This window comes from Xiphophorus maculatus, chromosome 7, assembly GCF_002775205.1.
Source record: "Xiphophorus maculatus strain JP 163 A chromosome 7, X_maculatus-5.0-male, whole genome shotgun sequence".
In the NCBI taxonomy this organism is placed as follows: Eukaryota; Metazoa; Chordata; class Actinopteri; order Cyprinodontiformes; family Poeciliidae; genus Xiphophorus; species Xiphophorus maculatus.
The window spans coordinates 5,077,088-5,101,931 of record NC_036449.1 but is presented as its reverse complement, the minus strand read 5'-3'; the positions used below and the strand labels follow the sequence as shown (position 1 = coordinate 5,101,931).

General features: G+C 39.0%; 1 protein-coding gene across 2 annotated transcripts; it reads right to left on the bottom strand.

Moving 5' to 3' along the window:
- Positions 1–129: 129 nt before the first annotated feature.
- Positions 130–22,611, bottom strand: itm2b (integral membrane protein 2B). 2 transcript variants are annotated; one of them, XM_023337190.1, is made up of 7 exons: positions 22,367–22,611; positions 4,648–4,818; positions 3,484–3,549; positions 3,233–3,376; positions 3,032–3,142; positions 1,915–2,065; positions 130–935 (listed from the first exon to the last, which is right to left on the bottom strand). In XM_023337190.1, the coding sequence occupies exons 1-7, from the start codon at positions 22,448–22,450 to the stop codon at positions 847–849; spliced, it is 816 nt and encodes a 271-aa protein (XP_023192958.1). In that variant the 5' UTR covers positions 22,451–22,611; the 3' UTR covers positions 130–846. The 2 variants fall into 2 exon arrangements, with proteins under 2 accessions (XP_023192958.1, XP_023192959.1); XM_023337191.1 differs by having other exon boundaries at positions 4,687–4,818.
- Positions 22,612–24,844: the final 2,233 nt, after the last annotated feature.

Sequence of the window (24,844 nt, the reverse complement as noted above, 5' to 3'; positions counted from 1 at the left end):
AGCTGCTGAGGACACCCTGTCAGCACCCATACAACATTTAGCATGTTAAACCTGTGTGACGCTGAGAAGAAATATAGTTAAGCCACCATTAAATCAATGAGAATAAATTAAAGACAACGCAGACACAGCTGGGGGGGGTATTTAAAATCCACTTTTTGGTTTATTGAGTTCATTGAAGAGCTTATATACACAAATTAGTACAAGAAAAACAAAAAGAAAAGTTATCAAAACTGAAACTTTTAGGAAAAAAAAAACACATTTGAAAAAGACCTTAACATAAGTGTGCTTCCTGCTAGCCCTTACTCCTCTGGATTTCCGTTTCCAGTTTTTGCCTGTCGTTTTCAGAGTTTAAAGAAAAGTATTTTTCTGTAATTTCCTATTAAGAATGTATTCCAGACAATTGGTGCAGCAAGTTACTAGCTACAGCTAACATTAAAAAAAACGTCTTCCTAGTCTGCTGAGGTCGGAAAACCACAATCAGCGGTACAAAGGATGCCCTGTTTCCGAAGGTTTTATACTCATACTTAAAGAACTGCAAACAACACCCATATCTATGGAAGCAAACTGTTGCTATTTTCCGCAGACGTTTCGATTAAAATAATTTATACGTGGATATTCGACTAAGCATCATAGCATCCTAGATGATTCCCAAGCAGAAAAAGAAACAGAAAATAATAAGCTTTTACCTAAATTAACATTCAGTAGATATTTACCACACAGCTTCACATTTCACTCCTCTCTCTTGCTCAAAACTCTTTATTGCAGAACAGAAAAACAGATGGGTGACGATGAAGAACACGATCTCGCCCAGGCGCCTGCGACTTTAAGAGCTGCGGTCGAGGCGTCTCAAGGCTCGCAGATCAAAGTTTCCACCACAAACTTGTTCTCGAAGTGACGAATCTTGCGGCAGTTGAGAGCTTCGCGCTTCTGCATACCTGTGAGACGGAATAAAGATTCTTCGTTACCTCGTGTAAACGGCACTTTGGGTCCTCTGCTAAGTTAGAGCAGTCGCCTTGGAAACGTATTCAAAGGCCTTCAATTTTCGCCACATCTAATCATTTTTTCAAACACAAATTTTTACGTGTTTTCTTTGGATTTCTGACCAGCACAAGAAACGTTAAGTGGAAGGAAAAACTTTGTAGACAGAAACATCTCTGTCCTCCTTTTGTATTCAACCCCCTTTTTCATAATACCCCTTAATAAAAATACCACAATTGCCTTCAGAAGCCATCTACTTAGTAATAAGTGTGAAAAAAGAGAAAAAACTGAAAGAACACACGCTACGAATAGTTCTGCTCAAAGTACAGTCGCTTCTTATAATGGCCTAGTCAAAGGCCAGACATAAATCCAATTGAAAAACGGCAGCAAGACTTGGAAAAAAATGGTTGTTCATGGGTACCTTTTATCCAATATCTAAAAGATTTAGCTATTTTGAAAAAACAGACAATAAGAACTCCAAAAAAATTTGAAATTAAAAACAGCTGAATACAAATGTTTTCTGTTTTTATGTTGTAAAATGTGGTGGAAAATGTCATTAGGAGGTAATACATTGAGATTTTATTAATGTTATGAGTAATTTTCATCTAACAGTGCTTGGCAATACATTTTTTTGTCCACAACAATCTGGTGCTGGGACCCAGATCTCTCCACTGGACACTCGAGGACGGCGGTGTTCACAGTGTCGATTTTTTTTTCCACATCAAAAATGTGTTGAAAACTATCGTTTCCTTCCACTTAACAGTTACGCACTGCACAAAATCCCAAAAGAAAATACAGCCAAATGTATGGCTGTCAAGTTTGAAAACTTTTAAGATGTGGAAATCATATGTGCTTAAAGTTCATTTACCTGGTGAGTGGTTCAGTGTTTTGTTGGTGTGTGTGTGTGTTGTTGTGTTATGTGGAAAAGCTACACACCCAGAATTGTGTTTCTGCGCTGCAGCTTGAAGGTTTCTTTGTCGTGGCAGAGGTTGTAGATGAAGAACCCAAGCTGGTCGACGTTCTCAAGACGCTCCGTCACCATCATCTCCTCGTGGATCAGGTACGACTGGGGCAGGTAGGAACCAGACTGGCAGAGGGGGGAAAACATCTCTGTCACAGAGAAATCTGGTCATCTCGCTCTCTTTTTAAAAAAAATATATTTCTTTCTTCTTCTGTTTTATTCTGTAGCAACAGACTAAAGAATGCCGACCGCCAGAAGAGATTTGTAAACAGAGTATCAGAGCCGTTGCAGATAGAAAAAAAAGGAGAGGCACGGGAGTGGGGCCAAAAAAAAACTTCTGACATTTTCCAGAAAGAAATGTGTACATTTCTGAGTATCAAAAGGTGACACTTTCCAACTTCTGAAACAGAAATTTCCAACAAAGGAATTTTGAGATTAATCTCAAAATGTCGCAGTTTTTTCTAGCAAACGTTTTGACTTTCCAAACTCAGAAACGTTCTTGATTTCTTTTTAAAAGTTCCTAAGATTAATCTAAAAATTTGCAACTCAGAATTTTTTGTGTTGTTTTTTCTCAAAAGTTTCTGAGACTGGTCTCAAAATTTGTGGTTTTGTTTTTAGCAAATGTTTTGACCTCTCAAACTAAATAATTTTAAAGTTTTTTTTCTAGAAAACTTCAAAGTTTTTGGGCAAAAAATTATCCCTTTTCTTCTTCGATCTACAATTTCCGTAACAGGCTGTCGTAGATTCGTCATTACATTCTGGGTTTAGCTCTTTTTTGGAGGCCGCATTTCCTCTAAATTTACTGTGCATGGAGAACAACAATATAACACTTTGCTTCAGTGTTGTAAGAATAATGTGACGTATGCATTCCTTTGGACTTGCACATGCTGCATCAGGCCTTGTGTTGCATTAAGGGGAGAAAAAAATGCTGTGTGAATATTTGTTCCAACACGTCACAGCGTTTCGAAAACGCCACGATGTCACAAAGAATTAGATCGTTTTTCATTCCGACCAACTAACAACAAACACATGTCGAGTTCCCTGAGAGGAAATCAGACTGGATTTGCGTCACAGGGAAAAACCTTGTGCTACCTTGATATTCATGAGCAGATCCAAAAGATCTCTGGGAGGCATGACGATGGAGGTGTTGAGTGGGATGACGTAGCATTTGTTCAGGTGCAGATCCAGGTAGGCGGTCAACCTCTGGGAGAGGGGGAAAAAAAACAAAAAAACGGCACGTTAAGCACTCCTCCGTCAAACGTTCTGTTCTGTCCGAGTTGTGCGGCTCCTCACCCTCTGGAAGTCGTGGACGATGTCAGCAGCGTCTCCGTCCTCGAAGTCTGGCACGGGCACGTTGATGAACTCCACCTGGTCCCGCTCCAGAACCCTGATCTTCTCTTCCAGCAGTCGCTCAAAGTTCCTGTTTGGCATATCCACCTGTGGACCGCACCGGTACAGGACTCAACATGGTCGCTTTGAAATAAGGCTTGCCTGGCAGCTAAATTTTTAAAAAGTTAGGGTTAGAAAATGCATTTTTCACAAACCTCCTCATCGGGGACCATGTAGTCCTCCTCGTACTTCACACCACAGAAGAAGACCTGATCTTCCGGCTTTGGTAAGGGGAGAAAAAGAAAACATTTATAGGAACATATATTGAGATTTTTGACGATGATTCTGTAAACACTAAGTGTGCCTGTCCAGTCGCTACAGACATGTATTGTGGCCGTCCATCCGTCTAGGGTTCACATCCGGATGAAAATGTTTCTAGTTCTAGTTGCGCTTTTGAAACGGAGCAATGCATATTTTACGCTTTGCTGACGTGCCGTTCACACATACTTTACACATTGTTTACACGTTAATGGCGTATAATATTTGGACGCCTATTGAACGTGCAAACGTCATGTCGTTCGTGATGTTTGCACGTTCAAACGTCAAAATAATGTCAAAATAAACATCAAAATATTGTGAAATTTCCACACGTGCATTGACCTCGCTGGCATTCCAGGCCAATGCGTGGTTCAAAGTGCCGACTATAAACCTAGCAGGTTGTTGCTAGCCAACAAGAGTGAGTGAGTTAATTGATGTCACCCACTTTTCCTAGCTTCCTGTGGAAGGTTGAGTGGTTAAATGTGGTTGAGGCCTTTGCCTGCATTCCCCCAGAATGTTGTACGGCTCTGGATTTGAGCTCAGTGAAACTATTGAACGTCCTATTTGAAGTATTTTCTATCAATGTTGATCGTGTGTCCATCCCAACAGATATCGTTGTCGTTTCATCGCTCAGTCCTACTGTCTGCCCGCTTATCCATACATTGGTGTTTCGTTGTAGCAAGAAAGTCCTGGGTTGGAATCCCAACCTGGCTTCTTTCTTCATGGAGTTGGCATGTCGACCCTGTGCCTACATGGCGTTCTCTTTGGGAACTCGGGCTTCCTCCCACAGACCAAAAACATGAATACTAATTGGTCTCTCTAAATTGCCCTTAGAGTGTGTTTGTGTGTCATTGTGTCGCCCCGCCTCTCGCCCAATGACTGCTGGAAATAAGACGCCAGACCCAGCAAGAATAACCAAGTATATAGACAATGATTGGACAGATGGTTATGTCACTAGACCTGTCTTCACACCTAAACTCCATGGAAACCTTGTGGGGTGAAGAAAAGACACAGGACTCTGCCAGAAATACCCAATATCCCACATCTTTTTGTGTCCTCACTTGAGATACTTCCGCAGCGCTATAATGCTTTGTGTTCACCTCCAGGTTGTAGTAGTGGTAGAGGTAGGCTCCTGCCACCACCACCCCAGACAGCATGAGGGCCAGCCCCAGACACATGCACCAGCACCAGGTTCGAGACTGGCGACGGACCAGCACAGCCGCCTCGGCATCCTGCAGGGGAGAGAGAAGAGAGGCTGTCAGGGATTGGTCGACTGCTGCTAGCTTCCCCATTAATAACACAATGACTTATGTCTTTAGGTATTGTTTCACCTGTGCTTTTATTTAAATAGACAGCTGAAGGGGTCTTTAACATGAACTGCAGTTTATCGTCCTCAGTCTAACTCTATGTGTTGTGCTCCAAGCGAAGCCATGTGTTTATTATTAATTTTACATAAGCCTGTCGCAATAAGCAATACATCAATCAATCGCATAACAAAATAAGAAACTCAATCATTTCCATTTGCACGATCCATCGTTTTTCTCTTTCTACCAAAAACTGGGTGGCAAAAGTCTTCAGTCTGGTGCTTTGGTCTCAGCTAAAGACAATTTTGTTGACAGACACGCTGCAATTCATTTTTTGTGTTTGTTGTTCCTGTTGTTCTCTTTATTTTAGATGTTTAAAATGTCTTCCAGGTCCAGTGTTAAATTCATTAAAATTTAAAGTTCATCGATCTGGTCTCAAAACAACAAAATTATCATCTCTCACAAAAACGTCTGCGACAATTTATCGTCTAGCAAAATTTCTTATTGTAGTGGGGCTAATTTAACATTATACCTATAATTCCTAATTGAAATGTCTGAACCATCTGAAATAAGGTTTTCTGAATGTATTTTTTTTTTTTACATATTTGACCAAGGTCAGTCGGTAACACTTTATTTGACGGGGTGTGCATAAGACCAATATGACACTGTTATAAACATGACATAACACCTGCTAGGAACATGAAGGAGTTTATGACTGTTGTCATGAAGTGTCATTCGGTAAATAATGACACTTTTAATGCAAAGTTGCTCTAAAAGTTGCATTAAAAGTGCCAACTTTGCATTAAAGTGTCATTATTTACAAAATATTGCAATGTTGGCACTTTTAATGAAACCTTTACAGTTACTTTGAATTAAAAGTCTCATTATTTACTGAATGACACTTCATGATAACAGTCATAGACATTCATAAAGACTCCTTCATATTCATGGCAGGTGTCACGTCATATCAGTCTTATGCACAACCCATCAAATAAAGTGTTAGCGGTCAGTCTATTGTTTGTGTGACAACTGGCTGTTATACGACTAATTGTACTGACTGTACAAATTAAAGTTGCTTTTGCATGTTTGACCAAGCTTGGTGTATTTAAGTCTGCTGTATTGGTGGAGAGTTCTCAAAAAAAAAAAAAATTGTAATTCAGTACATTTATGTCTGCGTTAAAAAAAATGAAAGAAAAACGTTTAAAGTTTTTTTTGTATCGGATCGGTATCCGCCAACACTAAACCTAATATCAGTATCGGTATCAGAAGTGAAAAAAGTGGATCTGTTCCACCAACCAGAGGCCAGGGTGTGACGGCAGGCCAAAGTGGGTCTTTGTGCAAAAAAGACAAACACTTTATTTTCTATTAGATCAGATGAAGGTTTCACATCTTTTTACAAGAACATAGAGGATAGCGTGACTCATCACAAAGCAGACCACAATGCACGGAGACCGAGGGAGGAGAAAACAAACAAACAAAAGAAACAGTGAAACGAGAAACAGACGAGTAATGTTTCTCAACCTCACTTTGCAGAATCTAAGCACCAAGTCTGAAAGACAGACATATACAGTATATCTGTGTAAAAGTGCAAGGACTTCATTCAAAACCACCTAATTGTGCCTGGCCTTGCTTCCTGTTTGCGTGAGCTGAACTATGTCAGGTCTTGCAGTTTTGTGTAAACCCCCATCAGAAGAAGAGAAGCGTGAGGAAACAGCAGGCTCTTCCAAGAAACGCCAAAGTCCAAGTCTACAAGTTGTAAAATAGTCAACATCTGTGTTATTCCCCTTTTGATATGGCACAACTTGAAAGTAAAACTAAAATGAATCTCTGAACAGCAGCCATGTCGTCTGTTTACAGCAAAACCATCCAGTTCAGCTCAGGGACACCAACACTTCCTGCTGTTGTTCCCACAGACAGCGACAGGCGGCACAAAGCAGGAACAGGAAGGAAAGCAACAAACTGTTTTAACTTTCAAAGTCGATTTTTGGCTTAGAGATCTTTTTATTCATGTATGTATGTTGGGTTTGTTTTTTTAAGAAAATGTTTCCCAACACACTGGATATTTTTTTCTTTTTTAAAAAACATTCAGCCTCCATGCACCACAAACCTGGAACTCCCAGAAAATTGCAAAACTGCAGAAACACGGAGTTCCTTTGAATCGAGGTTAAAAACCCGGCCTGCCTTCGATTCATAATAACTGGAATATTAATTAATACATTCGATGTGCTTAACGATTTGATCATGGTATTTGACAAAATGCAGTCTTCTTTGTTTCATAAACGGTGATCTGAATTGCCCTTGTTAGTGAAATGTTCCACACAGACTTGGTTTGACTTCAAGGACACAATGCTTGTTCCTCCCGTCAACACAAAGTAAGAGTAAAAATATAACAGAAGGCTTTTTTTGTTTGTTTTATGTAGCCATTGTGTTGCTGTTATCCCAAAAGTATTCATTCAATCTTAAGCGTTTCCTATGTTTTCGTGTTAGAAAATCCACAATTGACTGGATCTATTTTTTTTAACGAGACCAAACCAAAAGCAGTGCATAATTGCAAAGCGGAACTAACAGAGCATGTTGTTTTAGAAGACGTAACAATTAATAACGCCGACCAGTGTGACGTGCGGCTTTTGTATTCAGAACGTTTGTCTGAACCGAAGTTGGCACAAAACGCCTCATTCACGAGAAAAACAACGCAGCTGGACAGTCAGCACTTTCAGAGCTTCCCTTCAGCATACAGGAAATTCAAACAGAAAAACAATAACGCTTCCTGGACACCGATAAGAGGAGCAGAGCAACTGTTGAGAAAAAGAGGAACCAAGGAAAAGTTGTTTTGGGGCAAAGAGGACCTTTGCATAAGATGTGGTCAGTTTTGACGGGCTGGGAAGCCGTTGAGGAGGGTCTTGACGTTGAGGCTGGGAAAAAAAGGAACCGACACTAAAAAAGGATAAAAAAGAGGAACCCGAATGAGAAAATGACGCTGAGCTTCAGAACCGAGCTTTCTGAACAGGCGGTTTTTGTCAAATGGCTTCCAAATGTTCTCAACAATGAGGCACGAACGAGCCTAGTCCAAACGGCGTTTACTACAGAGATATCCAGCCGCTCCCGGTCATGCTACAGAAACGAGTCTGACGAGCCAAAAACTACAACGGAGAGAGATTTTTGTCGGAAAATAAGATGTTCATTTGAGTACTTTTCAGCTTGGCATTCCCCTAAACCACCCTGTTACCCTAAACCAGGTGCTGTGAGGTTGTTTTGTTTTTTTAATCAGGAGGTTCGGTTCTGTGTGTAGGTTTATACCAGTGTTGTATAAAGTACTGAAATCTCAGAGTCAAGTAAAAGTACAAGTACCTCTCCAAAATACGACTTTGGTAAAAGTCGAAGTCACTGACTGAAATGTTACTTGAGTAAAAGTCTTAAAGTATCTGAAACTTCTTGTACTTAAGTATGGAAATTACTGTAAAAATGGATGTACTCAAGTAATGTAATGAAAAGTACAAGTAAAAAGTAAAACAAGGCAAGTTTGAATGACATTTCTTATATTTTGGTAAACTTGTCAAATAAACTTAAAATAATGTACCCAACCAAGTGCAGGCAAAATGAAACCTGCTAATAAATTGTTCCAGTTTTAAAGAGTAGCACATGTTAATGGTTTGTGGTTTTGAACTTGCATGCCTTTCCTATATTCGTTACATTTAGTCTAAATTGCTATCGCTATGGCTTCTGTCCCCCATTGAACTAGGGTGACCAGACGTCCTCTTTTTCCCGGACATGTCCTACTTTTCAGACCTAAAAAGATGTCCGGGGGGAATTTAAAAATTGTCCGGGATTTTGGTCAATTGCCTCAAAATACATTACATAGCTTACAGTGCATTATAGGGCACGGCGCTGCGTGTCACGTAATCCCTGAGCCGCGTCAGTGCGGGCAGCACGCTTCTCTGTTCGACCCTCCCACTCACCTGCTGCAAGGTGTTCTAATTTCCCCAACACTGGGAGAAGCTAAGCAGGTGTATCCTATTGGAGGTGATGAACAAGCCCAGGCAAGCAGGCTACGGACTTTGTTCGGTAGCCTGCTTGCTACTTGCTAATCAGTAGGTGGGGTCAAAACACTTTGTTTCTCTCTCTCGCGTTTTTGTAACGAGTAACTAAACCACACATTGAAAATGTATCGGAGTAAAAGTACGCAATTAAGTTCGGAAATATAGTGAAGTAAAAGTGAAAGTCATCAAAAATTTTCATACTCCAGGAAAGTATGAAGTACTCCAAACTATACTTAAGTAACGTAGTGAAGTATTTGTACTTTGTTACTATACAACACTGGTTTATACAGGCTTGGCAGGTTAAAGATTAAAGGTTGATTTTATTAGAGGGAGCCCACACACATGTAGGGAGTGGATGGAAAGAAGTGATGCTTACTAAATACTTGAACACTGTTTTCCATGTACAAAGGTAAAAAACAAACAAACAAAAAACATACTTAAATGTGTGGTTATGATGATAAGTTAATCTGATATTTATCTCTATTTCAATCTTTATTTAGTCCTAAGTGGGAGTTAGAAGACAAGCAGGCCTTCCACACGTCAGGACGTTTCTGGAAGTCGCCTCTGGATGCAGACGCTCCGATTTTCCTGTTTTACCACCTCACCGTAGAACGTCTCCAACAAGACCCGACAGGCCTTCGGACGAGCGTTTCACAACCGCAACGCACACGCCCTCATTACCACACTCTTCTGTCTGCACATTCAAGCATGCTGATGCCTCACACGCAGGGGGAACGGTATGTGCAGTCGCCTGAAAGTCTTCTTAAAACGAAGCCGTGGTCTGATCGCCCCGTCTGGGTTATTCAACGTGATCGAAATGACGCAAAAGCAAATGACATAAAAAAAAGAGATGTTCATAAGAAGAAAGACATCACCAGTAAACTTTTTTTTTTTTCATGAAGTTGGTCTAACTTGATGGCTTAGGGAGTCTCTAACTACGCTTCCATTGGCCGTACAGTTGTGCAAGTTGGAATTACGAAAACAAACTAGCTTAATGGAAAGGCGTCAAAAAATTCACGTTTTTTGATAAAACGTTTGAGGTGGTTTTTCGGCCGTATCAAAACTAGCGTACTTCGCAAAACTGTGACAGAAATACTTTTTTTGCACCACGCAAATCACGTGATCAACAACTCGGCTGATGCTACTGGCGAAAACCACGAAGAAGACAAGAAGTGGTGGGAGGAGAATGATGGCTTGCTGCGTTTTTAAATGACTTATGGCATGAACAAACTTATTCACATGTGCTTTAATTATGTTTCTTATTTAACAGAGAAACGGCAATTACCAAATTGTGTTTCAACAAAGTGTGGCGCACATGTGTAATGGAAACGCATTAAGGGACATTCTGGTCGAGACCTTTTGTCCCTCATGAAACTAATTTCAGCTGTTAAGCAGTTTTTCTACCACAGATTTGGGCTTTACATGCTATAAAGATTATGTAGATAATTAAACTTTGGAGACTAATTACATGGGCAAAACAAAAGCAGCCTAAAAATCGAAATAAGCATGAATATAAACACAGATAACCTAAAATATGTGAGGTATGGCATCAGTAATCAAAACTAAAATAAAAACTACTAAAAATGGTGCGCAGGATGTAGAGCAGTAGATACTTGATGTTACATGCAGACTGTTTCTAAACAAGGCATGAAATCTATGTTTATGCCTCATTGACTCTACCGAACAGGAAGGAAGGAGACACTTTACCTTTTAAAATGGCCGACCTTTCTAGGCTGTCCTATTTGTATCACACACATCTTTGTTAAGGTTATCTGTAGACGCAGCTCATTCTGAGGAAGCTGAAATGACCTATGATCATGTCACGCCGTGATGTAATCAGACAGACAGAGGTGTAAAGATATCATCTTCACTCACAGCGCACACTGAGGTGATTATGTTTGGCACTTCTACACTTTCAATAATGCCTGGGTGAGCTTGTAATTCATCAGAGTGACGGCTATTGTTATTATTAGATTAATAATTTGCTGGTTTTGAACAGAGCTCTAACATGATGTACGCAGAAATAATGAACAACCACTCTCGTTTCCCATTTTAAAATAATTCTGTTCGATTTTGATGATCTAAACAGAGGTTTTAAAAAGAGAGTTCTTGCAAACACTTCCTTCGTACAATTTCTTACAACTATTGGCTGATTTTATTCAGTTTTTATTTCCTTTATTATTGCATTTACCAACTGTGCTACAAGAGAAAAATGAAAGAAAAATAGTGTAGAAAGAAAAACACTGCAGAGGTGTTTAGGCCTTCACAAAATATCACAATATATTACTAGCGTTGGCTAATTACTTATATGTACCATGCATTCAAACTAAATTTGCCATAGGTTTGGTGCCACTTGTTTAAAGCAACATACAACATTTTAGAAGGTAAAGAGTCTATAACGTGGTCAGAACATTGTAACAATCCCAGTTATTGTAATGGTTAATATTTAAAAATGATATGACTAACAGTGATTTTAGTTGGTTTGTATTTTCTATGTGAAATGTAAATTCAATGCTCACATTTAGTTGCAGTTAAAAAAATCTTTGAAGTTGACAGGAAATGTGAAAATATCACTAGGTGATTATGTGTAATTGGTTGACATAATGAACAATCCCTGAACACCGACTATAAAGTCTTAGAAAAGCCAACATAAAAAAATAAAAGTCTGGTGGGGGCGCAAGTAAAACCTGGTGGCCCGCCAGGCTTTCCATACACTGGGTTAAACCCTGCACACAGAAAATGATACATGTAAATAAAATGTTAAATGAGCTGCACTGACAAGGATTTCACAGATAAATAGCTTCCTGAACTTTTCCATAATTTACTCCATGTGGGAGTAAATTCAAGCTTTTAGAATCTCAAAGTCAACATTGTCATTTCTGTAAGATAATTCTGGAGAAAATAAATGAAGTGCCTATTTAAGTGGAGCAGGTGGAGGAACGCCTGCGCCATCGCTTCAATGCGTCTTCAGTTTCTAGTTCCCTGTGTTTTCTTGAAATAATGAAGTTGTACAACGGTCTGAAAAGCCACTAGATGTCAAGAAACGACAAAAATGTTGCGCTGAAGGAGACATCTTAGTCTGGCTTGTAAGACTAAATCCTGAGTCGCTAGCAGGTCTGTAAACATTACTATATAGATATAACAGCATTGATCTAGAAAACAGTCTGAATTTATTTTGAATCAATAATTAATTAGCATCATAAAAAGGCCAAGAGATGCATATGAAATAAACATCAAAAATATATATTTACATTTTTATATTAATTCTACGTAATCCCTTCTAAAATATAAAAATTATTTATGTTTAAAATGTTTTATGTAACTAAAAGCTAAGGATTTATTTTAAAGGCATGCTTATCTATTTCTCTATCTATGAATAAGACCATATCATATAGAAATAGAGCTAATTGGCTCAAAGTATTTTTTCCACTGAGCAAAGGGAGCGAAGGATTGCGTTTCTGTGTCGACGGCCGAGTATCATTGTCCAGAACAGCTTTAATTTCAGTGCACCGACACAAACACATGAAACTCTAAACCCTCAACTCTACCAGCAGCCGGTAGGTTACGCTGCTACCGAGAAGGACTGGTTAGAGGATTAGATCAGTACTTTGTTGATGCCAAGAATTTCAGAGGAAAATGCTAGAAAAGGTTTGTGCACTCCCAAATAACCAAAGTAGGTTTTCTTGGAAAATTCCTCAAATGCAACAAATGCTATTAGTTTTCTTAGCGCAACGGTCAGGAGGGTATGAGGGTTGTGGGGGGGTGTCCCGTCGGACCGTCAGTTCCCAAAAACCAACACAGACAAAAAAACCAAAAAAAAACAAACAAAAAAACCTTTGTGAGTCAGTGCGCCCCCCACCAGACCGCGTACAGAGTAAGAAGCTTGCGGGGACCCAAATGACCCGACTCTTAAGACCGCGCATGAGGATTACTTAGCTTCACAAAACGCAGTGTGATTAGTTTAAGTGATTTACAAACAGTTAAATCCTCCTCTTCCACTAGAAAACGGCCGGCTTTAAGGAGTCTGGGAGGAGGCACTAAGAAGCAGCCTTGTTCTTAGGACGCCATTATGCCCGGCTTATGAAGTTGCGCTAAGCATCAGCGGTAAAAGAGGGAAGCGGTCGTGTGAACCTGCGCTGTCTGGACCCCAGCGCTGCCAAACTCGGTTCCTGCCTGTCTGCTTAAGTCCACCTCTCTCTCACCCTCTTCTTGAGTTGTGGTGGGCCGGCGGCGCTCGGTGGGAGGGAGCCAAAGAGCTCTGTGGCTGAGTCCCTCTCTGCTTGATTAGGCTGTAATCCTTTTCAAGCGGTCCACATGCCTGAGATGATAACCAGAGAGTGCCCGATTGGAAAACCGCTTGTGCAGCCAACAAGATGTTTGGTCGGTGATCCAAACTTGTATCGTCATGTGAAGGTGTAGCAGTGGGTCAGTGGACCAGAAAGCTCCTCCTGAACGGGAATAAAACAGCTCAGAAGATGATTTGAGTTGACAGAAAGTGGCGCAGGGAAGGAAACTCCACTGCCTACACAAGCAGTTTCATGATGTGGTGAGGAGGCTGACTGCAACAGCCGCATAAAACGCAATATCTAACTATTTTCACTAATGATTAGCCTTCTGGCAAACAGCACACCTAGCTAAAACATTCTTTCTTCAAATCTTTTATAGGATCTCCACCAAATGGGAATCTGATTTTCAAAGGTTTTCATCTTCAAAGTTGATGAGAATAAACATATCAGGTCATCTGAGCAGAAAAAAATGACTTTTCTTTTGATCGGTTCAAGATCGGGTTCTTTTCTTGATTAATATCAAACAACAAATGACTTTTTCTTTTAAATTTGGTTTTGCTCTACTTATAATAAATGAGAACATTTCAGTAAGAATAACCTTAAAAATAGGGACGCACCGATCCACTTTTTTCACTTCTGACACCAATACAGATATTGGTAGAATCGGCCGATACGATACAGAAGAACAGTGCTGAATTGAGTTAAAACGTTAGATTTTTTTTTTAGACATAAATTTACTGAATTACAAATTTAGCTAGCTTTACAAGCTTGCTCAAACAACAATCAATTTAAATTGTTCAGTCAGTGCAATTAGGAGTAAAACAGCCAATGTAAAATAAATAATAAAGAAATTGAAACTGACCAAACAACAGATTCACTACCATGGTCAGATATGTAAAACATAAACTGCAACAAATCTTCTTTCTAATCGTTCACAACAGTCTGAAAAGGTGAAATTAGGAATTCTTAATGTTAAATAAATAATACAGCATGACGTCGCTAAGAACACAAAGTATAGAATTAGACTGACTAGATCTGCCCTTATGGTTCAGGCACATTGTCTCGATATCCGATACAGAATTTGCTTCAATATCGGGATCGGTAGCGCAGCATCGGATCGGTGCAGCACTACTGAAAAACGTCTTGTGAACTGATTACCTGTAATATTTGTGTTGCTAAAATGAGCCACAAGCCTAACAACAAACTACAAAGACCGCATTTAAAAAGAAAAAAAACAACAACTAGTATTTTGGTCGTCCATTGAATGCGTCACTTCAGACATGGCGTAACAAACGCAAACAGTAAGAAGTGAAACAACAAACCACGTAACAGCAAGTTTTACATGCAGCTGTACTTTGGACTTCACAACAACACAGGGAAGGCTTTAAGAAGACGTTTTGTCCTCGTTGCGCTCAGCAGGGGAACGACAGGATCAGCCTCAATTAAAATAAGCTGTTCTAATTTAGACAAAACAATCTGAAACACGTCTCACAAAATAGGAAACTTTTCTCAAATGTCTATTGCGCTTCACATAAGCTGGCAAAACTGGGTAGAAAAAGGCTTGAAAAGCTTGTTACACAAAGTGTTATTTATAGTTTTTAAGCTCTTTTCCGTCCATTAATGATCTATTTATATATTTATAACTGGGTAATATGAAAAGTTGGACCGATATCGATATCTGATAGTAATATTGCTGTTAAGGCCCACAACCATTTTGACACCTTTGGAAAAAAAGACCTTATAGATGAACAAGATGGAGCTAAACATCGGTTGTTCATTTCGGACCGATACCGATATGTTAAAAGCGACTAACATCGGCCAATACCAACGTTAGTGCTGATATATTGTGCGCCACTATGTCTAATTGTGATTAAATCAAAACTGTAATTTTACTGAAGAAAAACCAAACTCTAGATTTGACAAATTTTGCAAATTGTTCAACAATTATGAGAAAACGTTTTTTTTGTGTGTGTGTGTTTTTGATGCTATTTTCACACAGCTTGCATACACTGACAAGTATATTTTTCTAACGTATATTAAGCTGGAATTTAACTATAGATCTACCAAATACTAGATCTATTTGTGATCGTTTTTCATTTGAAAACTCACATCTTTGATTAAAAACAAAAATATTTACACTTTTTTGTTTTTTGTAAATTGGGCACTCTAGCTCAAATACTATGTTGAGAGCTCAATCTGAACGGTTTTCTTCTAGTATCTTAAAACAACAATATTTTATGTGTTGTAGAAAAAGACTGTCAGCTCCACTGTGGCAAAAAGTTCTGATTTCTCCAAATTTCTATCATTTTTTTCTTGGACCTTAACATAACAATTGGAACCATAAGACTCTCATATCCCACATCCAGATTTTAGTGTATTTCTTCAGAAATCCGTGTGGGGAAAGGTGATAATGCTACACCTCCCGACTCAAACACTGCAGCTGCTGCTGTCTAACAGAGAGTTGGCTCAGCGGAGACCTTTGATACACGGGGCCGGCAGCGCAGCGCAGCGCGCAGAGTGACGTGTGAACCTGTGAGGGGATAAGCTGCGGCGCGCCATCGTGTCAACCTCAAGATAAACCAGCTAGAGGTTAAGTTAGGCCTGCAACACTTATTGGGAAACATCCTCCAAGTCATTTTCCTCTCAAACTCTGCTTTTCTATCTACTAAAATAACCAAAATGGAGATAATGGCAGTTCGATTATAAATCCGCACTGGGCATAGATAAAGTTCCAACTGAAAACTCAGCTGCCTGTTCATTGGTAGTTGGGAAAGCAGAAAACACAAAGAGCAATGTCTACTGCCTCTAAATGGATTTTTAATTGATCTGGGTAAAGGTTAGCTTTCCCCTCCATCTGGGGTTTCCCTACAGAGTCATCTTCACTCATGTTTAGAGTGAACTTACAGAACTTGCTCTAAGATGTGCTAGAGGCCAAATTATTAACAGAAATCATGTTAGGGTTGCAAAAAATAACATGAGTTTATTGAAAACGTTAGCTCCACATGTTGATTCAGATATATCTGTAGAAGCTAAATGTAACAATTTACTTACAATGTCATAAAGCTTTACAGAAGAAAGCAGGACATGTCTGAAGGGGACTGAAGGCTGAAAGCTGCTATCAACAAGTCTAATCCAGCACGCACCCACTAGACAAAAACCTGCACTGTAAGTATGTTCAATCTGAAATCCTCTGGAGACGCTTCTCATGAGTCTGTAATAGGCTAAACAACATCACACACACCACAGAGGATGTGTGTTACTAAAGACGGCCCTGAAGGCAATTAGAAACTAAGGGTGTTTGGTCCGCTTCAATCGAATGCTAGTCAGTTCGTTTGGGAAGGTGTGAACGCCCAACTGAACTCCAAGAAAGCGAACCAAAAACCTTGGTCTCAGTTTGGGTGAGGTGAACTCTGGCACGGTTTGAATACATACGAGAACACCAAGCGGACTAGAGAACACTCCAAAAGCAGGAAGCAGACTGTAGCACAGGGCATTCTGGGTAAATGCAACCAAAACAAACATGCGAGTCTAGCGCTAGAACAAGAAATAATAATAATAAAAAAAAAAGATAAAAAATAAATCCTGCAACTGTTAAAATTTCCCGCCACTTAATTTTTTTTATTTTTTTGTGAAAACAGCTGTGTTTTCCTTACAAATGTGCGCAAAACTTTGTCAATATTCAGGTAGTGTCGAACAATTGCTGTGTTTCCATTAAATAATAAATCCCAAGTGAATTAGTTTGTTCATGCAATAAGTCATTAAAAAACATGATAGGCCATTACACTCCAACTACTTCCTGTCGCCTTTTCCTTTGTGGTTGCCGCCAGTGTGATTTCGGCCTCAATTGAAGTGAGTTTGTTACGGACTATCAGGTGTGAAAACACCCTAAAACAATACTCCCGTTTAAATATTTTACCCAAAGCATTTCTGGTCGTTAGTTGAGGTTTTTAAGTTTTTGTAGAGAATAGCTGATGAATGAGAGACTACAGTGGCGTTCACCAGGCAGAGAAAGAGAGAAAAATGTTCAAAAATTCGCTAGTGAGGGCTGTATATACACTCTGAGTCACTCTACACCAGCTCATCAGACGGTTTACACTGCGGTACTCTGGTTACAGTGTTTGTCCATCACTCTAATCAGTCCGGTCCAGCTCAGCTGGTCACCTGACGAATCTTGCCGCCCCTTTTCCAACTCCTAACGTTTGCTGAGAAAGCAATGAAAATGGCCGCCTGAACGCTGCCGCTGGAAACTCGGGAAAAGTGGAAGAGAAAGCCCCCTCTGTTGCACCTGCAAGTACAGAGGATTCGTGACACAGAAACACGGTGGCGTTGAAGGCGGTTCAGGTTACGACGCAGGCGGGTCTGTTTCCCACACAGACGACTAAAATGATCATTATTTTCATGGTTTCACTGGAGACGTAAACGATAACCGACACGATGAGAGGATTCATTTGAATACTTCCTAAACCAGCGGAGCCGCTTCCTGAGCCGTAGAAACTATTTCCATGCAGGAAAAGTTGGTTGTCGGTTCGCCCGCAGTGAAAAGCTATGATTGTCTCCATGAGGGAGACACGAAGCCACCGTTTCCACAGAAACAAACCTGCAGCATGTTTTTAGCTGCAGCAGCTACTGTCATCGTCAGTCCTAATTACTTTCATCACCAAAGGAGTGACTCGTTACTAGGCAATAGCACCTTCGCTAGTGAGGGAACAAGAAGCAAATTCAAATTTTTAATCAAATTCTGCTGATTTGTGATGGTAAACATGTAGTTTATTTCCATATTTGGAAGTATTGATTAAGATACAGATAGAAGTGATGGTAAAACGTATTGTTAGCCATTTTTATTGCACCACTAACTCCATTTATTGATTTTTAAAAAAATACATATATATATATAATTGCTTTTGCTGCGCTCATGAAACAACTAGTGAAAATAAACAGTAAAAGTTAATGAGAAGTTTGAGGTATATATCAATATTTATCATTGTCCCAATGAAATAAAATTCATCCACATTTCACATATAAATGGTCCCAATAATTTCGCACCCCTTATTCAAGGCTATATTACAGATTAAAATCTAGAGCCTCTAGTTATATTGGAAAGACAAAAGTTACAAAGAGAGGCCGTAATCTGTAAATATAAATAATAAGCTGCTTTTTAACATCCAGGGTTAAATATCTCTCCTCTTAAAGAAATGCTTACAGACAGATACTCATTTATGTGAACTAATTTGCACAGTTCTAATGCTATATTGTTTTGAGAATTAGATGTCCTATTAAAGTGTGTTTCACTAAATAATTAACCAGGATCAGGGCTGTAACAATATTTAAAATAATTCTCCATCATAAAATGTACCAAAAACAACAAGCATATGGAGAGAAACTGTTTGGACGGCAATAAATGTTAGTTAAATATGTAAGTGCCAAGCTGTCAGGTTCTATGCCAGTCATATATTTAGTAACTCTTGTTGCTTAAGTGGTAGAAAGGATGTAGGAGAGGCATGACAGGAGCAACTTTGTTTAGAAAAAATACTTCAGATGGAAATCTAAATTTTCCCGTCAGTAGTTGGATACGCGCCTTCTCTGAAAGTACATGTTACATATGATTGTTGCAATAACAAACAGAGACATCATAACTGATATTATTCCAGGTGTTGGTTGTGTGCCTGGATAATTAACATGGCTTGCAGTTAATTTACAAAATGAAAGTTTATCAGTCCTTGTGTTATTTTGCCATTATCAATACATTTACTTGAAAACTGTCTCAAAATGACAATATTATCATTTATCTCAGTAAGAACTGGGACCATTTATCGTCCAGCAAAATGTGTTATTGTGACAGGTCTAATTAACACTGTCTACTTGTGTATTTGTCTCCAAGTCGTACAGTTGTTGCTACACACACCACCATCATCCAGCCCTAAACATGACCCAGAAATCCCTGCATTAACGTGTGTTTGGAGGTTCTTCTGTCGAGTGGATCACTCCTGCTGGGAAACGCCTAACGTGATCGAACACGTTCTGATTCTCTGGAGCTTTTTCATGTTTACAGTCTGTGACTGAGTCGGCCGACTAATTTGCTCCTCTGAGCATCTGGGTATGTGGGAAATGAAAGCTGACAGAAGCGCGGTCATATTTACTCTAAACTCCCTGTTTGTTGAGGAGCTTAAAGAAACTTTTTTTTTTATTTCTAAGTAGCAGTTAAGGACTTAAAATCATAATGTATCCCTACAATTAACAAAACCGTTTCAAGTAATAAGCGGTCAACGAAAAAAAAGAAGAAAAAAAAGAGTCCACACATCCAGGGCCGGATTTACAAGAATGCCGGCCCCTGGGCTGGACACCAGGAAACCCTATTCACTAAAAAAAAAAAACATTATTTTTGCTAATGCAAATTACCAGGGCTGTCGCAAAAGGCAATAAATCAATCGATTGTTTAATAAATTAAAATAATAAATAAATAAATAATTTCTATTTGCACAATTTATTGTTTTTCTCCTTTCTCTTCCTCTTTCTACCAAAAACTAGATGAGAAAAGTCTTCAGTGTGGTGCCTTGGTCTCAACTAGACCTTTTTTTTTTTTTGAAGGACAATTTGGTTTACAGAGCCATCATAATTCATTTTACTTGTCGTTTCTGTTGTTTTGTTTATTTATTCTGGTTATTTAAAATGTCTTCCAGTTCCAGGGTTAAATATTCATTAGAATTTAAAGTGTATTGATCTTTCAGAATGTGCTCTTGCATTTTTATGCCATTACCATGACATCATTTGAAAATGGTCTCAAAACAACATACAAATCCCAAACGCTCATGAGTTGTAATAATATGGACGTATGACTCTTATATGAAGTATAATGTCTGCAAACTATGCATTCATTAAAAAAAAATTATAACGACATTTGCCGCATGTCTTCCCCCTCTTCTTCCCCGTTTCCTGTCAGCCTACTGCCATATAAGGGACACTAGAGCCCACAAAAGACCCCCTGGAGGGGTAAAAAAAAATTTTTTTTTTTTAAATTATAATAATAATTTGTGGGCCACCCCCACAAAATTTGTCACTTTATATCACTTTAACACTGTCATCATATCCTTTAAAACAGCCCATTGCATTTCAGTTGCAGTGTTTTGTTGTAGGATTAGGATGATCATAAAAGGAGTTGGATTAGGCTGATAAGAACATTTCAGATCCAGCCCTTTTTTTTCTGTTTTTTTTTTTTATCCAGTTCAATGCGAAGCCGCTATGTGTTTGCATGCAATCCGTTCCCCAAAACAGGAAATGCCAAACTCGTCGAGAGAAGGGGTAGAGAGAACGAGATCGAAAACCAATCAAGACTGCAGGCCACAAAAGCCACGTTGTTGAAACCGAGATTGAAAAACCGTCTTCATAAAATGTACAGAAAAATGTCGTCTCTCACACTTTATCTCCGACTTGCACCAAACGCACACATCCGATTTTGCAATTGAGCAAACAGTTTATCTGCACAGAGCTGAGACTCTGCTCTCTCTCTCTGTCTCTCGCACGCAAAGAGCTAAAACTTCCTCTGCTTGAATAAGAAGAAAAAAAACAACTTTGTTTCACAACAGGGTGGCAACTTGGCTGAGAAAAAGCGATTGTGAAGAACTTCACCCCTACAGATTTAACACCCGCGCTGCTCTGAAAGGTTGAATCATTTCTCTTTTGCAAGCGTCGCATCGCCAAGGCGTTCCTCGCTGTGTTTTTTTTTTTGGAAGGCGAAATGCATGAGTCTGAAAAAGAAAAAAAGAGAGAGACCGCCTCGGGAGAAACTGTCACACTCTGGAGCTGCACTCGCATGTGAGCGAGCCCGGCCCACCAGGGGAAACCGTCCAGAACTCGCACGGGTTTTTACTGCTGACACGCTCACGTTTTTCCATCAGCTGTAGAAAGGAAAGCGTTCCCTTCTGAAACTGTCAGGAGATTAGATAGCCCAACAAAACACAGCATGATTTGTCCAAGGGAGTGAGAGTTCATGTGATGACAAGGACTTCCTCTGCTTAGCCGTTCGCTTTTATAGTGCTGACACAGTTAAGATAGCAATGCAGGCCCAACACATAAGAACTCAAATACCTAAATCGTCTGTCCTGTTCATTAAAAGCACCTCAGGAACTCCTACTATTTTGGGGTCTGTAGACACATCAACCCACTTTGATGGACTTTGTTTTGAGAGCAGTTAAGTCAGAAAAGGGTTAAGGACACATGCTACTACAGTACCGATTGTTAAATAATAAAAATAAAAATAAAAACTAGTTTTAAAAGCTTTCCAACAATATAAAGTCAATCTCTTTCAACAATGTGCTTAGTGGAAGAAATCTAATTCTCCTCAAGTCTCCAGAAACCCTGCAACAGAGCTATTAGGATAAAGCAGGACTGAAAAAGTAGGTTTCCGAAAGGACTAATTACAATAAAAATGACTATTTCAATTTGAAATAAACTCAATTGTAAGTGTTGTAGATTTCTAGTCGTAAACCGCTATAAGTTATTTGTTCAACACGGTGAAATAAGGTCACTAAGCAGTTTACAATACTTCAATATCGCGATATTAAACCAAATTACACACGTAAATACCTAAACCTACTTGGTAAAACAGGTGAAACTAATTCCTTACTATTATTTTTTGGTTTATTTTATGACTTAGGTTTTTTTAAAAACAACAGTTACATGCGTTATTTAAGTTTTGATTCCCAAACAGACCGAGAGGGAAAAGAAACTCAACTGCGCTCGCGCCGCGGTCTTAAACGGACAGGCCTCCATCAAAAAGCCCGACGGCTGTTAAAACCATAAGATTATTACGAAATTATTTCATTTTGGCAACAAATCCTTTTGCCTAAAGAGTGGGAACGAAACAAAATGGAGCGAAATCTTACAAGTATGTAAAAATGTGCCTTTAATGGCTGTTAGTGTTTAAGTCCAATAAAACACTAAGAGCCAAATCAGGAAGTAACGTCCGCCGAGTTCCGAATTTTTTAACGTTTTTAATGTCAGGCAAAATACGACTTTTTTTTTCTTTTTATTAAACGGAAAGTTCCACATTAACATAAACTAGTTCGTAATGCGTTGGTCTACCGCCAATGGGCTAAAAAACACTTTAGTTTTCGCTCCCCCCCCCCGTTCAGCTTAAAAAGCCATTTTCGGCCTCACCGTTTCGTCCTCGGGGATCAGAGTTTCAGCATCTTTCTTCACGTCTTTCTGGGCCAAAGCGGTGTTAAACGACACTTTCACCATCCTGAAACCGTCGGCGGCAGATTCCCAGAGGCGAAACACAACAAAGAAAATGGTTGAAAGGACGAAAAGATATCAGAAGTTGCTCCGAAGTGAAGTTGTTGCACTTCCTATTCGGCCAAGTCTGGTATGTTGTGAAAACAAAGCCGCGGAGGTCATCAAGGTAGCCAACGGAGCTGCTGCGCAACTTCCGCTAGGCTTTCCAAAATAAAACGAGTTGGGTTGATCGTTTTTAGTGTCCTTTTTTTTTTTTTTTTTTTTTTTTGGAAGACTGTTAAGTTAAATAAAACTAAGAGAACAAAATACAGTTGAAGATTTTTAAATTAAAGATTGCTGGAAAACAAGGGATGTTACAATAAGAAAAAACTATAGAAAACGGTGAAAAAACTAAATCTGAACAAAAACAGAAAACCTAAAGTTAAAGGGAAAAATATATGCCTATACTGTATATTAAGTTCCAGCTTAGTTTTTAGTTTATTTTTGGAAAACATACACTTCAAAGTAGATTAATGTGAGACAGAGATTAATGACCTCTGGCAATTAAAATGATGGAAGAATGATTTAAGAAACAATACATATATTTATCCACCAGCTATTTAAAAGAATCTACTTTTATGTCAAGCTGCAAGCAGTGAGAAACTGCAACTGAATTATAAAGATCAGAACATAAGGCAATTTTGTTCCAGTATTGGCATATTGATGTGTTTCTGTCAGCTTTAATGTTTAGTTTCATTCTTGTTCATGTCTAAATACAGTATCATAATATAAAACATAAATAAGTTAACTCAGACAATGTGGTGTATGTAATTTTTTTCTTTCTTCTTTTCAAAGGGAATGATATGCATTATTTCTTTTAAATGTCTTGAAATGAAATGGTAGTAGTAGTAGTAGTAGTAATAATAATAATAATAATAATAATAATAATAATAATAATAATAATAATAATAATAATAATAATAATAATGGCAGTGTAAGCCAATTATGCAGAAGCCACAAAAAATTGGAGCAGTAAAAATAAACGCAGCTGTTTCAACCAATAAATATTTAAGAATTGACATGAGGCTTTGTTTTTAATTTCAAAATGCCAATTTATTTTTGTGTAAAACTGAAATACACCGAGGACATGCTTGATGAATAGCAACATTTGGAACCACAGCGATGAAAACTATCAGTTTACACATATAATAAAATGGAGGCGCGTAGACCGATTTCTCACAAAGTTGTGTTTTTATTAACTTCCTGCACAAAGATTCTCCCACTGGCTGCCTGCTTGTTTCATTCGTGCTTTTATTTACACAAACCGGAAACCCCCGTGGTTGTCGAAATACGAGCTTTATTTGCTCTGTTGTCTAGCAAAAGCTCAACTTCACCGACGAGACGGGCTGTTGACTGCGGCCCGTAATGCGCATGCGGGTTAATTGGCCCCTTTGGGTTCAGTTGAGGATTTACATCAGCTACAAGTTTGCGGTGTGTCTACCGGAACTATCGCGATATTATGTTTCAAAGGCAACCTGCAATTTGGAGACAAGCATCGCCTCGCAGCCACTCGTTCCTCTTTTAGGTCTCACAAAAACAAACTTTGCTTTCACTTTTCCACACTCCTCCACACACACACACACACACACACACACCTACACACACACACACACACACACACACACACACACACACACACACACACACACACACACACACACACACACACACCGCCTGCTGCTCTGGATGCCCGATTAGCTTCACTTTGATTTTATTTATTTATTTATTTGTTGGATTTACATGCTTAAAAAGGAGGTAGACATGCAATATCTTAATGAAGCAAATCATTTCCGATGTTTTACAAATTTTTTGGACTCAATTGAAAAAACAAACAACAAAAACAACATAAATTTCTTGTTGTAATTTCTTAGAACGGTTTAACCTGTTTGTATTAAGCTCATATATCCTGTTTCAGTTTCAAGCCGTTTCCAATAATTCTCTTTTTAACTCTGTCTGCTTTGTCTCTCGGTTTTCTCTCCTCTTCTTCTTCTTTTTTTTTAAATTTTGAATGCTGAGCTTACAACCATCAGCGCAAAAAAAAAAAAATGTGACCATGTGCGTTTTGGTCCTCCAGTGTTTTGCCACTCTTGTCATACCTGTGCAATCACCAGTGAAACGAGATGTGTGTGTTGCAGCAGCAGAGCAACGAGCAGCATCATTTGACTTGCAAAAGCATGGCTCCAGTGACAGAGTCTGACACATCGGCAAGACGAGACTCAGACGGCGAAGAGACGAGACTATTGTGCAACTACAACAGTTGATTCAACAGAAATGGATACCAAGATGTTTTCAGTTTCTAAATGATTGCAACATCTCATTCACAGGAAGGGGGTATTATGTTTTAAAGAACCTAAGAACTAA

What these genes read in the sequence shown, in the direction of transcription:
- itm2b (XM_023337190.1), bottom strand. Translation starts at nt 22,450, where the DNA reads ATGGTGAAAGTGTCGTTTAACACCGCTTTGGCCCAGAAAGACGTGAAG. An exon ending in TGATCCCCGAGGACGAAACG is followed by an intron (nt 4,819 to 22,366) that starts GTGAGGCCGAAA and finishes TCTCCCCTGCAG; the next exon opens with GATGCCGAGGCGGCTGTGCT. An exon ending in GCGCTGCGGAAGTATCTCAA is followed by an intron (nt 3,550 to 4,647) that starts GTGAGGACACAA and finishes CCCTTACCAAAG; the next exon opens with CCGGAAGATCAGGTCTTCTT.